The sequence below is a fragment of the Leptonotus elevatus genome, chromosome 18 (genome assembly GCF_054856555.1).
Source record: "Leptonotus elevatus isolate MCC_2025b chromosome 18, RoL_Lele_1.0, whole genome shotgun sequence".
Classification (NCBI taxonomy): domain Eukaryota; kingdom Metazoa; phylum Chordata; class Actinopteri; order Syngnathiformes; family Syngnathidae; genus Leptonotus; species Leptonotus elevatus.
The window spans coordinates 17015116-17031547 of NC_141256.1; the positions used below are offsets into that span (position 1 = coordinate 17015116).

At 42.9% G+C, this 16432-nt stretch overlaps 2 protein-coding genes across 3 annotated transcripts in view; both read right to left on the reverse strand.

The window, feature by feature from the left end:
- Positions 1-1966: 1966 nt before the first annotated feature.
- On the reverse strand, positions 1967-8486 carry aldh8a1 (aldehyde dehydrogenase 8 family, member A1). Its single transcript, XM_086060701.1, has 7 exons — positions 7356-8486; positions 6042-6189; positions 5598-5753; positions 5336-5485; positions 5008-5264; positions 4562-4723; positions 1967-4028 (listed from the first exon to the last, which is right to left on the reverse strand). Exons 1-7 carry the CDS (start codon positions 7500-7502, stop codon positions 3576-3578), a joined length of 1473 nt encoding a protein of 490 aa, XP_085916827.1. The 5' UTR covers positions 7503-8486; the 3' UTR covers positions 1967-3575.
- A 160-nt stretch (positions 8487-8646) lies between these two features.
- The window catches only part of hbs1l (HBS1-like translational GTPase), a 41426-nt gene continuing 33640 nt past the window's right edge, over positions 8647-16432 (reverse strand). For both annotated transcript variants that reach the window (XM_086060700.1, XM_086060699.1), the window contains exons 5-18: positions 15802-15910; positions 15240-15475; positions 14064-14229; positions 13346-13463; positions 12540-12686; positions 12166-12240; positions 11959-12076; positions 11466-11534; positions 11246-11350; positions 11039-11129; positions 10847-10955; positions 10063-10163; positions 9688-9832; positions 8647-9193 (exon numbers count right to left, since the gene is read on the reverse strand). In XM_086060700.1, the coding sequence (XP_085916826.1) occupies positions 9182-9193; positions 9688-9832; positions 10063-10163; positions 10847-10955; positions 11039-11129; positions 11246-11350; positions 11466-11534; positions 11959-12076; positions 12166-12240; positions 12540-12686; positions 13346-13463; positions 14064-14229; positions 15240-15475; positions 15802-15910 (1601 nt within the window). In that variant the 3' untranslated portion in view covers positions 8647-9181. The remainder of the gene's footprint in view (positions 9194-9687; positions 9833-10062; positions 10164-10846; positions 10956-11038; positions 11130-11245; positions 11351-11465; positions 11535-11958; positions 12077-12165; positions 12241-12539; positions 12687-13345; positions 13464-14063; positions 14230-15239; positions 15476-15801; positions 15911-16432) is intronic.

Here is a 16432-nt window from a genome sequence, read left to right on the forward strand (position 1 = left end):
TCACATTTTTATTATTGACGCATATTCATTTTTAGAGGATTTTTTTTTTAATTACCCCCCCCCTTTTTTTTTTAAATGAAAGTCCTATTTTTGTGATTTAAAAAGTCCAACTTCATTATTGAAAATGAAAGTCTCATTTTGGTGGTCATAATAATGACAATATGAGAAGTCAGTCGGAATTTGAAGTAGTTTGAAACATTTTTTGTTTACATCTTGGGGTAAACACCAAAAAAAAAATTCTCCCTCAAAATGATTAACTCTTTGACTGCCATAAACGTTATAAAACGTTTAGCATAAACCTAGGGAAGGGCGCCGAGGACGTTAAAAGACGTCCCCTATGTTTTTTTTTTTTTTTTTCAAAAACGGGTGCAGGAAAGCCTTGGGCAGCTGTGCTGAAAGAATCAGGCTGATCTGATTAGTCAAAGACTCGTTTTGGCCCCTAGAGGGCAGCGATGACTCTCTTTGCACAAGGTTGGATGGGCCGCCCACCGTGGGCGTCAGTAGAAGACGTGAGGCGGAGCTAGAGTGTTGAGGAGACAATGGCTGATCCAAGCCACAATGGCTTGACCAAGCAACCGGTTACAAGCAGCTCAGCTTGAGCATTTTTTTCAAAGACGGAAAGCATCAATCAATACTAAAAAGCGCATTGATGTCAACGATGATGATGACAACGAGCTCTACGCCAAAGTTGGAAGCTTTGGCGTGACTGTTATGAACACGTAGTAAGCCTCACGGCTAAGCGCGGCTAGCGCGGCTAGCGCGGCTAGCGCTGCTAAGGCCGGAAAACGCGCACAATAGCCGGCCGGGTACTTCTACACAATCGGACATTCGATCGGGCGATGGAGAGTTGGCATCGACCAATGCAGATTGATGATGATGAAGAAGATGAAGCTCTACGCCAACGTGACTGTTATGAACACGTAGTAAGCCCCACCGGCAAAGCGCGGCTAGCGCGGCTAGCGCTGCTAAGGCCGGAAAACGCGGAGCTGCACAAGCGGACATTCGATCGGACAATGAAGAGTACCCCGAGTCCAATGCATATTCATCGGAGGAGCGGGTACAGTCTGATCACGGAGAAGACACTGTTTCTGGACTACGATGCCACCATGAATGGAGTGGATCAGAACATCTCCTACCAACCCGGTATAGCAACTGAAGGACACGGGGAAGCGAGACGTAACTCCACCGTAACGTAACCGTAGCATGATCCTGATATTAGACTTGATGACACACTGCAGTATATACTTGCTATTCCCCGGAAAAAAACGGCCGGCAAGAAAGTGGCGCACGCGAAGAGGCAATCTTGTGCAAATGCTGTTGCGTCTCCTTGCACGCAGGAGAGTGTTACAAAAAGAAAAACTGTCGTTGAAACATCCACATATTTGTAAATAGCACCACAGTTGCACACATTTGTAAATAGTTTGCCAAATTGTTGTCAAATTGTTACACTGTTGAATGTAAATAAACGTATTTTGCTATCAAAAAACACTTTTTCATTCTTGGTGGTAGTGTTTTATAGAAGTAAAGCACTATTTAGGTGTTTGTGGCATCATTCATGGACAAAAAGAAGTGTCAAATTCACTAGAATGCATGAAATAATATCGTTTCACTAAAAGCTTGATTTCTCCGTATTTTGGTCCAACACAGGCGAAATTGGGTCAAACTAACCATTTTCTATTGTTGATTACTAAAGAACGGAATAAGGTAGAAACAAACTCTTTTTTTCTGATGAAAGATGAAAGTCCAATCTTTCATTTGGTAGTACGTGTGTTTCCATAGTCCAAACAGAACATTTTCTGTGGACCTTGAAAATCAGTCAAAATGCTTAAATCGGCTGGCACTGGCGGCATCCCTTTTCTGAAAACGTCTGGCAGTCAAAGAGTTAAATTTGAACCTCGAAAAGGTAAAAATTTTTGTCACAAAAATGTAACATTTTGAACCACATAATTGCCAGTTTTACCACATAAATGCTAAACCTCAACTGCATTTTTATTCAGAATTTATCACAAAACTTTAACATTTGGAACAAAAATGCTACATTTTGTAAAGTCCAGACGTGATGAATATTGAAAAAAAAAACAATGCAACATTTAGCCCTAAACAAAAACAATTTTTTTAGCTCCATTTGAGCCCAAAAGCGCCATCGGCGGCATTTTCCCCAGCAGTTGAGGGGCCTGGCTGAGTACATCGCAAACGTGAATTCCTGCTTGGACCCGAACAGGTTTGACAAACGTGAGTATCAACAAGTCTGCACCTGAGTGAGAAAAATAAAAGAAAAAAAAGTCCCGTGTTTTTCCCCCGCGTGGGTTTCGTTCAACGTTCAGACTTGTTGCGGAGCCAAAGTTGGCGTGCGGCGTGCGGCATGTAGGCCGCCGCCGCCGCCGCAGGAAAAGCAGGAGCCATTTATTACGTCAGCGAGTTAAACGGCGCCACGAGGGCAACAAACTTTACTGGACTTGGAGCGGCGACGCCAAACAGAAGGAGAACACGATGACGTGGGAAAAAGGCCAAAGTCTTCCCGCCTGCTTGCTTTTTTTTGAACGTCATAAATTCATAAGATGGCAGCCGGCAGGCCTGTTTTTGCGCTCATGAATCTCGGATTGACATCACATCTTTTGACACACGATGACATAACTTCCCTATCAGATAGGCTTCAACAAGCGTACGTAATGAACTGACTGGCCATAATATTAGGTACAGATGCACAAGCACAAAGGAATTACGCCTCACAGTGGCGTACAAGTGCACTGCACTCACGTTTGTGTTTTATGCTGTAACAGTGTTATAACAACGTTAGAACACTGTTATAACATCATGTATTTGACCGTAAGGTTTATTCATCAGGGTTGAATTCATACATGTTTTCTTTTTTTTTTCTTTATCATAATAGCAAAACTTTTTTCTAGTAAGCTTTATCATTTTTATTTGGATCAAATATTACAAGCTTATTTGAATAAATGTGTATAATATTTTTATGCTAATCAAAAACTTTTATGTGGTAAAAATGATCACCCCCGAGCCCATCATAAAACAACAACAACTTGCATTTGCATAATTTGTCAAATTTCACGGTTTAAAAAAATGAACATTTAACTTTAAAATGTTTAACTCGTAAAAGTGCTTTAAAAAAAAGTCACTATATATTACTATTGTAATAAAATTACAAAAAAATTATTCTCAAATTAGGACTTTTGTTCTCATAAATATTTTATATTTCGTAGTGATTTTATTATTATTATCCCACAAAATCCTTAAATTATGAAATTATAATGAAATAATAAATTATTATAATTATATATTGTATTACACATGATTACATACCATTTAATTATTATTAAATATTGATTAATTTAATACTTTAAAAACAGTGGCTTCTTTCTTCAGAAATAACTTTTTATCAAATAAATTTATTCTTGTAAAACGTAATGTTTTGATATGACAAAATTACAAACAAAGTTTTGTTTAAAAAAAAAATGATGGCAAAATTAATTTGCAGCATTTCTTCAGTTGTGGTGGCAAAACCTAAGCTGAGCAAAGATGGAGAAAATGGTCGTTTGGCACACCTGCTGTCCGATTCAGTATTTGACGGTGACGGTCTTGACCTCGGTGAAGAAGTGGTAGGAATCCTTGCCGCCTTCCCGGCCGACGCCGGAGCTCTTCATGCCTCCGAAAGGCAGCTTGAGATCCCTGACCAGCCAGCAGTTGGTCCACACCAGGCCCGCCTGAAGGCCGGCCGCCACCCGGTGCGCCTTGGCCCCGTCGCCGGACCACACGGTGGCCGCCAGCCCGTAGCGCACGTCGTTGGCGAGCGCCACCGCCTGCCCCTCGCCGTCGAAGGGGCTGACGCAGGTGACGGGCCCGAAGATCTCCTCCTGCATGACGCGGGAGCCCTGCGGGACGCCCGAGATGACGGTGGCGCCCATGAAGTAGCCGCCGGCGTTGCGTTGCGGGACCGCCAGCGGGTCCACGCCTTCGCCGCAGTGCACCGTGGCGCCCTCCGATTTGGCCAGGGTCACAAAGCCGCGCACCTGGACACACCGCCACAAAATCTGGATGAAATGCTAATTTCATATGCTAAAAAAAAATGGCAATTTAGGAAGTTTCATTACAGCGATCCATTTTTAACAAAACTGAGTAAGTAAATTGCCAGACTTTCAATCTTGAGGAGTAATAATGCTGCATGGCTCTTGTAGAGCGAGGAAAGAGGCCTGCAAGTTTTATGACACTTTTTTTTCTCTTGTTTTTTTTGGGGGGGTTACAAACACTTCTCAGACATTTAAATGTTCAAGAGACAAATGTTTTTTTAAATATGAAAATCTTATTCTCTGTCCCCAAAAACATTCTAGTAAAAATAATGACTTTATTCTTATGAAACTTACAAAAATTAAGTTTTTTTTTTAATATCATGAAAATCTTATTCTCTCTCTTAAGAAAAATCATAGCAACAAAATGGCTTTATTTTATAAAACTGAGTTGTTTTTTCCTCATATAATTTTTTTGTCCCATTTTTCCAATTGAGTGTTCAGTTTGGTTTTGAATATTTGTGTTTTGTGTTTTTCACCTTTTCCAAGTGCTCCTTGCTGATGAGCGCGCCATTGCTGTTGTCGGGGTCCGAAGGCACGCCCGTCTTCCACTTCCTGGCGGCGGCCACAAACCTCTCCAAGAACGTCGAGTAAATGCCTCGCTCCACGTAAATCCGGCTGGTGCACAAGCAGATCTCTCCCTGGAAACAATTGATTTGACTCACAGGTTCATTGGTTTCACGCACACACATGCCCAGTGAGTACATTTGTCAGAAAATTGAGAATAAATCATCATCATAAATATTTTATTTGACTACTTTTTGTGACATTTCAGCTTGTTGGTGTGCTTTGGACGTTTTCTAAAGGAAGATATAAGCCCTGGGTCAGTAAATGTCAAACGTTTCGCTAACTCTCTACAATGGTGCTCTATCGCCCTCATGTGGTCACTCCTGGTCACTACACTTTGCAAAATTTCTCCTCTCACCTGATTGGAGAAGCTGGAGCGGACGGTGGTCTCGATGCACCGGTCCAGATCAGCGTCGGCAAAAATAACGGCGGGGTTCTTGCCACCCAGCTCCAACGACAGCTTCTTACAGTAGGGGGCGCTGCGCTCGGTGATCAGTCGGGCCGTTGCCGTGGAGCCCGTGAAGGAGATGAGGGGGACGTCGGGGTGTCCGACGAGGGCGTCCCCCGCCCGGGCGCCCGTCCCGAACACGATGTTGACCACGCCAGGCGGAACACCTGCAGCAGCAAGCAGAATGTTCTAATTCCCGTCCAGTTTTTGGGGCTCGTCTGCGGCGACGCCATCTTGCCGGCCTGCCGCATCAGCTTGCACATCATCCAGGCGGTCACCGGCGTCATCTCGCTGGGTTTGGCCACCACCGTGTTGCCCGCGGCCAGGGCGGGCGCGATCTTCCACGTCAGCAGGTACAAAGGAAGATTCCAGGGGCTGATCAGACCAGCTACACAAACAGTAACAAACAAGTCACTGCTCCACTTGTTTCCACTGAAACATCCTCGTACTTTAAATGAAAAAAAACGAAATAAAACATCTTGTCGCGCAAGTGTTCTCACCGACTCCTACGGGGCAGCGCACAGTGTAGTTGAGGCAGCCCATGTGATCCATCTGGCTGCAGTCATTGGTGTGGTGGAGGACCGATGAGGCGAAGAAGCGGAAGTTGTACGCTGATCGGGGAATGTCCACGGTGCGAGCAAACGTCAACGTCTTGCCTGCAAATGTTGCATCACAGCGGACAAAACATAGAGTAAAGGGGGAAAAGAAGAGAGAAAAAAAGGACGCTAATTCCACTAAACATTAACTGAGACGTACCACAAGGCTCTGTGTTCAGCCCCTTTTCTTTTCTGTCATCCATTGAAATTGCTTTTTTTTTGGGGGGGGGGGGGTATTTTAGTTTGACTCTAACTTTGTGAAAATTCTGAATAAAAATAAATTATTTTCAGAACAATCATCAAATCTGCGTTTACCACCAAAGTGTTGACAATATGGGCTGTGCACACCTTGGTCTTTGGACTCAGCTTGCGCCAACTCCTCCAGGTGGGCCTCGATCAGGTCGGCCATCTTGTTGAGGACCTGAGCCCTCTGGTCTGGACTGCGAGCGGCCCAGCCTGGGAAGGCCTCTTTGGCCGCAGCTACCGCCGCTTCCACCTGCCCAACACGTTTGCAACAAGTGTTGCTAAACTCAATCGAGTCTTCTGTGACAATATAAGCACCAAACCGATCAAATTCATTTCGAGCTTTTTCCATTTTTAAGTAATCACCAGTACAGCAGAACAAAAATGTTTTTTGCAAAAAGAAAAATGTCAAGCACAATGACTGACGCTTTTGTAACACTCGAACAATAAATTGGCAAAAACAAGCATGAGAATTGATGCAATTGATGGCAAAATGATCTTTGATTTCCAATCCGTAATGTTGCGATATTAAAATTGCCAGAATATCGTCGTCATCATGTCACGAGATTTAAAGCAGCACATCTGTTACAAAGGTGAGGTTGTATTCCATTTCTAGCACCCTCTGGTGGTTAGTTTTTTTTGTGTGCAGTTTAATTTTAATTAGGAATGTTTTGGCCACTGCAGCAGTTCACATAAATCAGTCATACCAGCAAATATATTTACGTATTTTGGCAATATCGTGAGTTTTTACACAGTACATGATGTTTTTGATATATCACCAACCTCCCCACAATGTCGTGATAATTATTATACTGTGAGGTTCATATCGTGATATTTATCGTATCATGATGTTTGGATATCGTTGCATCCCTAATATGCAACTAAGAAGTGTGCCATGATTTCCCTCCATCAAGAATAGATTTGAGCCCTAAAATGGATCTTCGATTTGAAACCTGCGCTAATCTCAAATCCAAAGTCACTCACTGCCGCCACCTAGGGGTGATTTAATGAAGCTTAACAACATGCAAGTTTTGTTGGAATGTAGGCGGAAGCTGAAGGGCCAGCCGAAAACCTTTGCAAGCACAGCGAGAAGAGAAACTTTCAGGTTTTGTTTTGGGCCTGTACTGGTGAATCCACGACAGCGGAGAGTTCAATTCTTAAATGTCAAGCAAAAGTGTCTTTTAAGTTTCGAGTCATGCATGTGCGTGCGTGCGTGCGCTTAATTATTTACTCGCCTGTGGACTCTGCAAAGAGCAAAGGTTCTTGTCATTTTTTGGGTGAGTCTATTCAACTTATTTGGAGGACTTTTTTTTTTTTAGAATGTTCTCCACAATAAAAAGGGTTCAAAACTCCGCATCAAGCCTGCACTCATTTTAGTAGAAAATGATGCACAACAAATGGTTAAAGGTTCAATGTTACCTCTTCTCGGCCACTGTCGGGCACTTTGCAGTACACGTTTCCCGTGGACGGGTCGTACGAGTCGATGTGACTCCGGCACGGGACAAACTTCCCGCCGATGAAGTTCTCCAGGACCAAGTGTGTGCCCGCCTGCATGCTGCTTTGCATACCTGATGATCACAAAGTGCAAAAAGAGAACAAAAATTGAGAATTGAATCTGTCAAGAGTCAAAATGAATCCCAGTCGGACTACACGGCGCTGATAAACGTGCACAGGAAGTGGGTGTGTGTGTGTGTGGCTTCATACCTTTGTACCTTTGTTACCAAAATAAACTGCTGAAAACCAATGAGGTAATGAGCATCAGAATAACATTGAATGTGAAATAGAGAAAAAACAAAAATCGATGACAAACCACAAACTTTGAAAACAAAAGACATTTTTGTGAAAATCAGGAAGTGAAATTGAAAAAAACTTTTTTTTCCCTTTTGAAATAATCTAAAAGTAGTTTTTAAATGTATGCATATTGTTTTCAAATGATTCCCCGTGACTAAATAATTTTCTAGAATTTTCAAAGCCAAAACTTAATCTGTGATCATTAATAAGTTTATAAAAGCAGAAATTTGAATCCAACTCGTGCAGCAATAACCAAACAAAAAAATAGCACAATTAGTTACAAAAAAAAAATGGAATAAAGAATATATTAATAAAATCATCCTGTAATAGCTCAGGGTGCAGCTAATCCCTATTTGCAAAATGTATTTTCTTTTACTCTCAAGGGAAACCCGCATGGACTAATCTCAACACACACACACACACACAGGCATAATTAAGATGCCAGATCATATTTGTCCCCCCCCACAAATGATTCCCCGAGCTACAAGTGTCACAAAGCCAAATATTTGCTCATGAGTTATCAGAAGACAGCGCAGTAGTATCAACATTAACATTCAAATGAAACGACGCTGGCGTGACATGAAAGAGATTTTCAATCCATTCCACACGTTGGCTCATTATCAGTGCATTGTCGTAAATTTCACTCCATGTTTACTCACTTACTCCTCTGCTCACTTTTACGACAAATGAAGTTACCATTCATAGCTAAATAAAAAATTTGAGTAAAAGTATTAATGAGGTCCAACATTTCTACTTATTGTTATCAAAGAGTTTTTGGGTTGTTTGCATCTCGAAGCTAACAGTTAGCAGCTGAAACTAAAACTAAAAATCTCACTTTTTTTGTTTTGAAAACAGAGATAAAAAGATATTTTCGGTAAATGTGGTGCATTTGATTTTCAAACAAAACAAGTCAAAGCGATTTCGTGAGCATTTTTCTTTTATCTCGATCTCATCAACCTCCTTTAAAAGTCTACTCGGAGCCACCGACGCGACTCCACATGCAACGCAACAACCAAACATTTCCTCCATAAGCAAATCCTTTCAATCCTGCCGACTCAAATTGAACTTTGCCATTTCCCAAATCAACATAAATAATATTTCGCTGCGGGATTGGTTTGTCCTGGTAATGCTCCACCAGCGCAGGCAAGTTTGTGCGCTGCTTCAATTTGTCTCCATTTCAATATTTGAACAAACCCGTCAATCCGAGGAGAATACAGCGTCGTCAATTAAGCGCCGCATGTCCGACCAAAGCGTGGACGTCAAGCGAAGCGAGCCTTTCGTGCGGATGTTGGACATCGCCGGGCGCCGCCCGCGCTTGTTCAGAGCTTGCAACCGCGCGCCATTGGTTGACAAGAGTCGACCGGGCCAGTCGGGTGAGGCCGGATTGATGGAGGGAGGGGACGTCGCGCTGGCGCGAGTGCGCTCTCCGGCGACGACGTTGATGGAGGCCGCTTTCATTCTTTGATCTGGAGTCAAAAAGGAAAGACGGGACCAGTTAAACACAAAACATTTCAGGAGAATGTTTGCTTTGAATGTTCTCACTTTGTCATCATCTCACTCACGACACACCAACAAACAAAAAGTGGATAAACAAGGTCAATTGTAAACGGCGGCGCCTTTGTGCCATCGAGACGGAGAGCACTTCATTCGTCTGCCCGTCGCTGGCATCGATAGCTGGACAAAAGGTCACCTTTGTCCATTTTAATTCATTCACTCCAGTCATTTAGACAAAAAAAAATAATTAACTAATGAAGTGAAATTAGTAGACTAGTTCATTCAATTAAGACGTAAAAAAAAAAAAAAACTGCAGATACGGCTACATTAGCAAAAAAATAATAAGTATATGTAATATAAAAAAATCAAATCAATTGTGGTGACATTTGACAGTTATCCAACACCAGTGGGGCGCTGACCTGACTTAATCCCCCCCCCCAAATAATGCACCAGGTGTGTTGCATACCTCAGTGACGACGCCCGCAGCGATGGTGGAGCCCACGTAGCGCAGCATGAAGCGACCCAGCTCCTTGAAGTCTTTGTAGAGCTCCAACGCCACGGGCCGCTGCGTCTGGATCTCCACCATGGCGTTCATGCCTTTGCCCAAACACCTGTTGACAGAAAACACACACACACACGCTCAACACCCCTCACCTGCCTGATGATATCTTAGTTATTTTTGGGAGGGGGGGGGGGGCTTCTTTTAGAAAGTTTTTTTTAATGGATTTTATTTGTATTTTTTATTATATATATATATTATATATTTTTTTATATTATTCATTTCATTATATTTGATTTATTATTTATTATTATATTAGATTGATTTCCGAGCAAGACTCACTTTGGTTTCTTCTTGAGGACCTCGCCGCTGCTCTTGTGCAAAATGCTCATCAGTTTGGTAATGGTGGCCGGCTCGCTCACGGTCCCGTAATGCAACAAGACCTGCAAGCACACAATTAAAAGTAACACGTGCACATAGAAATCAAGTCCTAATTGGTCTTTGGTTTCCAGCATGGTGTGTGTGTGTATGCGGGATGTTTAAAGCTGCTCAGGACTTCGCAAACATTATACGAAATCCCTGTTTTTAGGGGGGGGGGGGAATTGCAAGATTGGCAAAACTAGAGTTTTTGGTTCATCTTTACAAGAACAAAGTTGTATTTTGCTTGCTGATGCATTCAGTTTGTGTTGAAACATCTGCTGTTTTACCAATTAACACCAATTCGCACCACGAGCAATGCTGTATGCTAGCTGGTCTATGTAGTTTTGCATTGTGTATTAGCATTAGGACAAAGTTGTGTGCTTTTTCGCTATACAAGTGCACTCCATTTATTTGCTCTTAATTTTCATGGCTTAATTATATATATTAAAAAAAAAACATGTCTAAAGGAAAATATATATATAATAATTTATTCTTGTAATAATACACCTTGTTCTAGAGAAATGAAGTCACAATCACATCAGAGCTTTAAAGCTATAAACTGACTGAATGCTAAGGTAGGTAAAGGTAACGCAAGTTTGTACAAAATGTAAAAACTGATGACAGTATGTCCCCATCCATCCATTTTCTGTACAGCTTATCCTGACAAGGGTCACATATGTGCTGGAGTTTATCCAAGCGTGCTTACCGGGAAGCCTTTTGTGATGGGAACCTCAAAATTGAAGAGTAAAAGTCGCGCCCTGAATCGGGTACAAACTCGGATGGGCTCTTTGGGGTCACAGAAGACACAGCCCACACTGAAAGACGAAACACACATGATCAATTTGTCTGACTGTTAACTAATGAAAAAAAACAAAAAAACAAAATGGAGTCTCCTTACTTGATCTTGATGATGTCCATTCCAGTTACCGTCAGGCTGACATGATCACCGGCTGCAGCCCAGTCCAAAGGGGCGTCGTGCAGAGTGATTCCTGACGAGATGTTAGTCACACAGCGGCCACATGATGGCAGTGTTAATCCCAACATGCCCGCAGCCATTTCAGTCTGGCCGATTATTTTCTCTCCAGTCATCAACATTTTCAGTTACCTTTGACGAGGCAAGTTTCATTGGGGGGCATGGCCAGCAGTTTCTCGCCAGTCTGAATATAACCCGCCTCGATCTTGCCAGTGATGCAGAAGCCCGAGCCCTGGTCTGGATGGAGAACGCCAGCAGTGACGTGAAATCAGAAAAGGGGTTGGGTTGAGCGAGGGTGCGCACAATACACACACAAACGGATAAGATACGTTGAATGAGCCGGCAAGTTTACCTTTAAAGACGTCGGACACGCACAGTCGGAAAGGTTTGTCCACAGAGCGCTGCGGAGGCCTGAAGCCATCTTGGGAGGAAAAGCAGACAAATCAAATTGTAGGATTTGTTATTTATTGCAATTTCGGATCCATGGCTCCGTACATGTCTTACATATTTTATAAAAAAAAAGAAAAAAAAAAGTAATAAATTAATTTGTCGGATTGGAGGAAGAAAGTTGGAAGGGGCGTGTCGCGGTTCCGCCATTTCAAAGATGACACCAGCTCGCACAATTTTCAGTTTTGATACAGCATAATTACAAACTCATTATGGAACTCTTTTTTTTTTTTTTTTTGACCATGGGATCTGCATGCAAAACAACAAAGAAAAACACGCCCCGAAATGTTAACATTTAGTCTGGTAGGATTCCTGATTTGCATCTAGCTGAAAGTGAAAGCACATCACTGACTGTCACTTCCTCCAAGGCTTTCGCTTGACTTTCATTCCTGCATTACCAATCTGCTCCAGCAGGCTGAGACCAGAATACCAAGAGGTGAGCTCGGACACTGTACACCTGGCGCTGAGGTTCTCTCCCGACAGGCCGCTGGTGGGGACGTAGAAAACGTCAGAGTCCTGGGGATTCAAAGATGAATACATAAAAAACAACATTAGCTCAAATGCTAACGTGCTGTAGCAAGAACCTCAACCGCAGCTCAACCAACCTTAAAGCCAGCCTGCTTGAGGAAGTGGCCGAGTTTAGATGTGATTTCCTGGAAGCGTTCCTGTTGCCAATTAACCTGCGCATATGCAACATTTTCACACAGTTAGCGACAACAGCGAGCCACCAATGAAAAGGATTTGTTAAAAAGGAAGTTAAAGGAAGTGATGTTAAAGGAGTTCGGACAACATTCCGACATGTGGCGATCATTGGGAGGGACACGCAAGTCGGGACATGCAAGTGGCCGGACCAGCTCGTAGAACAAAGACGACGAGTGCGGCAAAAGGGAGAGGTGCGGCTTCATTCAGCGTTGTTGGAGGAAAACACATCCGCTTCACATGCGAATGAAGCGTCAGCGTTTGGTGGCGGCGTTCTGACCTGGTCCATCTTGTTGACCGCCACGGCCAGCTGAGTGACACCGAGCGAACGCACCAACAGGGCGTGTTCCCTGGTCTGGCCGCCCGCCTCGAAACCCGCCTCGAACCCCCCTCGGCTGGCGTCCACCACCAGCACGGCCACGTCTGCCTGAGGAGAACAACAGCATGCACACACACACACACACCGTAGAGTGGCAGGACAATTTGGACATTCATGACAAAAATCAAATAAAATGAGTGGCGTTAAAGAAACTTTAAATTAACGCACTCATTTTGACACCCCTAATTGTGACATTTATGTATATAGACTATATCGTAAAAATCCATGGACCTAGTATAGAGCTTTGTGGAACACCGCTAATATCAATCTACAATGGGTCCTAGGTTTACAACTGAGTTCTGGTCCAACAGAACAAATTATTTTCTACACTATCTGAACACCCAACGCAGTCAAAGTTACAGTCAATATTTGTAGTAAAAACACTTGTGAATCACAACTCGGCATTTTGGCAATCTCGTCATGGAATTTGCAAGTGGTTGAAGGCACAGTTGAGTACCTCGACGTGAACTACAATTTTCTCATGCAAAAGGTAATCGCACTTTGAGAGTGAGGACAGTCATATGGTAAAAAGAGAAATGACGCAAGGTGCCGTCGAGCGCACCTTGAACGAGCAACACCCAAAACCACAACGTCAAGCTTGGCAGGACGAGACGCAAGGAGGCGTGGGAGACGTTCGAGTCGTACCCCAAGTGGTTTTGTTTGAAAAAAAGAATCCGCAGGAGGGAGGAGGGAGGAGGTGTCATTACCTGGGCAGCTCCGGTGATCATGTTGGGGATGAAGTCTTTGTGTCCGGGCGCGTCCATCAGCGTCACCACCTTTGACGCCGCCTCAAACTTGGTCATGCCCACATCCATTGTCACGCCTCTGCGGATGAACACATTTTTCTTTCAAATAAATACATAAATAAAAAGACCTGCACAGTAAATACATTCAGTAGTTATATCAACCGAGGTTGTTTAAATCACCGATTAAACTCAACTAAATACATAAATAAATAGGGAAAAAAACACATTTAAATCAATATAAACAATTGAATTCACTTTAAAAAAATCTAACTTTAGAGAAATCTTATTTAACTATTGTATGTGTTTCAAGTAAAAGTAACAATTTTGTGGAGTTTGAAAATGAACCGATAACCATTCTACTTTCAAAAAAAGATTACCCGTTCTAATTGGTAATACCTGCCAAAACGAATACCCGTTCCACGTAAACGTACCCATCAAAAATACTGACTTGTTCGCCATTTTGATATGTTAAAAATTAGTTACCAGTTCATGATCAGGATTACACGTGAATGTGTATAACTTGTAGTGCTATGTACAATATATGAACAACTGGACAGTCCATATTTACATACATTTGAATGAAAAATGTGACATTTGATTTAAACGAAAAGCAAATTCGGATTCCTTTTTTTGTGAGGTTCTGAGCCCAATCTCTACGTGGACACGCGCGCGTGCGTACCTGTCCCGCTCCTCGCCAGTTTCATCCAGCACCCAGGCGTAGGCAAACGAGGCCTTGCCCGCCTTCTTGGACTCGGTTTCGTACTTGTGCATGGTGCGCTTGTTGACGTTGCCCAGCAGATAGAGCAGGTGACCCATGAGCGTGCTCTTCCCGGCGTCGACGTGACCTGCGCAAGTCGGATAAGGAAGACGAGACTTGAAGACAAGGAGGCCGCTCGGCGGGGTGCGGGACGGCGAATGTAAACGGAGAAAAGATGGGGAGAGGAAGACTGCGACGGGAGTGATAAAGCAGGTAGGGGGGCCGGGGGGAGATGATAAGAGATGGCCAAAAGGAAGCTGGAGATGTGACAAGGAAAGTTGCAAGAGTGGAGATATGAAGACGGGCAGATAAATGGATGCAGGTTTCACACTATCAGAAACTGAACACTTGTGAAACTACTGACTCACTTCTTTTCTATGGCCTAAATGTAACAAGGTTAGTTTGAAAAGAACGCACACTCAAACAAATGCATCTTCATTAATCCTCCACGAGACTGTGGATAAAAAAAAAAAAAATGGTAGTAGTTACTCAATTTTTTTTAATACCACTGTATCAATATTTTTGCGTTAACCATTGTTTTGACTTTCTCTCTACTTGATGAACAAGTTCTACAGACCACCCCCTCCCAAAAAAACCCCTACCATTAGAAAGCCTGAACCATGAAATATGAGTGAAAATTCAGATTCTAAATAGAGTATTTATTAGTCCATTTGAACTTTTTTTCCCCTTTAAATCAACTTCCACATATGACTTTTGATTTGTGTCATATTTGATACATCCGGTCACAATGCTTTAAATTTGTACATTTATAACTGTCAAAAATATAACGCTTAACAGACATATCAAACATATAAAAGTATTTCCAAAAATCTGAAAGAACATTTTCCACTATTAATAAATATCAGTGTCTCTCTCGTCAATTGGGGCGAACTTGCAAGGTCGCTGGAATAGCCATCAGCTGGGCGATACTGCCCTCTTATGGATTATCCGTGCAATGCATGTGTCAGATCATATACGTCAGGGTTTTAATGGTGGGAAAAAATATTATACTCATGAAATATAGAGGGCTCAAAATATATTTGTATTTAATATGATATGTTTGGCTTAATAAGGTGAAATGTGCGCATCGGCTCTTACCTATGACCACTAAATTGAGCAGAGGTTTGCCTCCTTGTCTCTTCTCCAGTTCAGCCTTCACGTCAATGGCCTGCCGGGCCTTTCCGCCGGAGCGTCCGGGAGTGTGCACGCCGGAGAGCTCGTCCTCGTTCGAGCCCCGAGATGGCGTCTCGGGTCGTTTGGGCGTGGCCTCGTTGGTGTTTTCGGGGCTGTTGCCTCGCCGCGCTACGGCAGCGACGACGCCGTTATCCCCGCTGCTGAGGATACCAAAACAGAGACGAGTGAAGGTAAACCGTCATGAAGAATCAAATGAACGGCACACGTCTGTGGCCTGACTGCTACAGAATGGAACGGATGCCGGGAAAAAACTCTTAATATGAAGAGAATTGTTTTACAAAGCTTTCCAGGGTTAATACGTTCTATTTTCTCTGAATGATTTGAAACAAAAAAAAGATCAAATTGCGATTGCTTTTTAACATATAATAAAAGGTTCATTGAGAGCTAACACAAGAGCATCAGTGCCTTGTGGGGGTGTACCTAATCTTGTGACTCGTAGATGTGTGTGCGGGTGTGTTTTCGGTACCTGGGAACATCGAAGCCCATGGTCTGCTTCTTGCCAGAGACGGTCATGCGAGCCACTTTGGGTACGACTTCACAGTCCAATTTATTGTTTGAGGCGTCTCTGCTTTTAGCTACGAGGAACACAAGAAGGACGGATGGACACTCTCATTCAGATTCAATATAACCAACAAGAAAATTGTGAAAACTTTTACGCATTTTCATGAGCCGGATTTTTCTGGTTTCTTTGACAATTACAGTATATTCAAATCAGTTTTGTTTTTCGCCATCAAAAAATAATGCTGAGAATTCTGATTAAAATACACTGACAATGCAAAACAAACAAGGGTATGAGTATTTGTAACCATTTCTCTGCATAACCTCGTCTGGGAAAAATTTGACTCGCTCATATTTAAAGTCTTGCCCCCCCCCCCCCCCCCAAAAAAAGAAGCTTTGTCATCCCAGTCCCAAATGGCCAACCGTGCAAGTCATACTGATCTGCGACTGATTCATTTAAGACTGTAAGGTTGCACACCGGTCGGTGTGACTTCCTGGCTCGCAAAGGGTTAATCTCTCAAGGGGCTGTGCGTCCTGTTTTAGAGCAGAAGCATGACAAGACACTTTGCACAATTTAATCTTGACAACTACACCGCATT

Excerpts from the sequence above, each read along its gene's own strand:
- aldh8a1 (XM_086060701.1), bottom strand. The coding sequence starts at position 7,502 with ATGCAAAGCAGCATGCAGGCGGGCACACACTTGGTCCTGGAGAACTTC. Across the intron at positions 6,190-7,355 it reads CCGACAGTGGCCGAGAAGAG|GTGGAAGCGGCGGTAGCTGC; the intron begins GTAACATTGAAC and ends CGTGTTGGGCAG. Across the intron at positions 5,486-5,597 it reads GCGCTGCCCCGTAGGAGTCG|CTGGTCTGATCAGCCCCTGG; the intron begins GTGAGAACACTT and ends CTGTTTGTGTAG.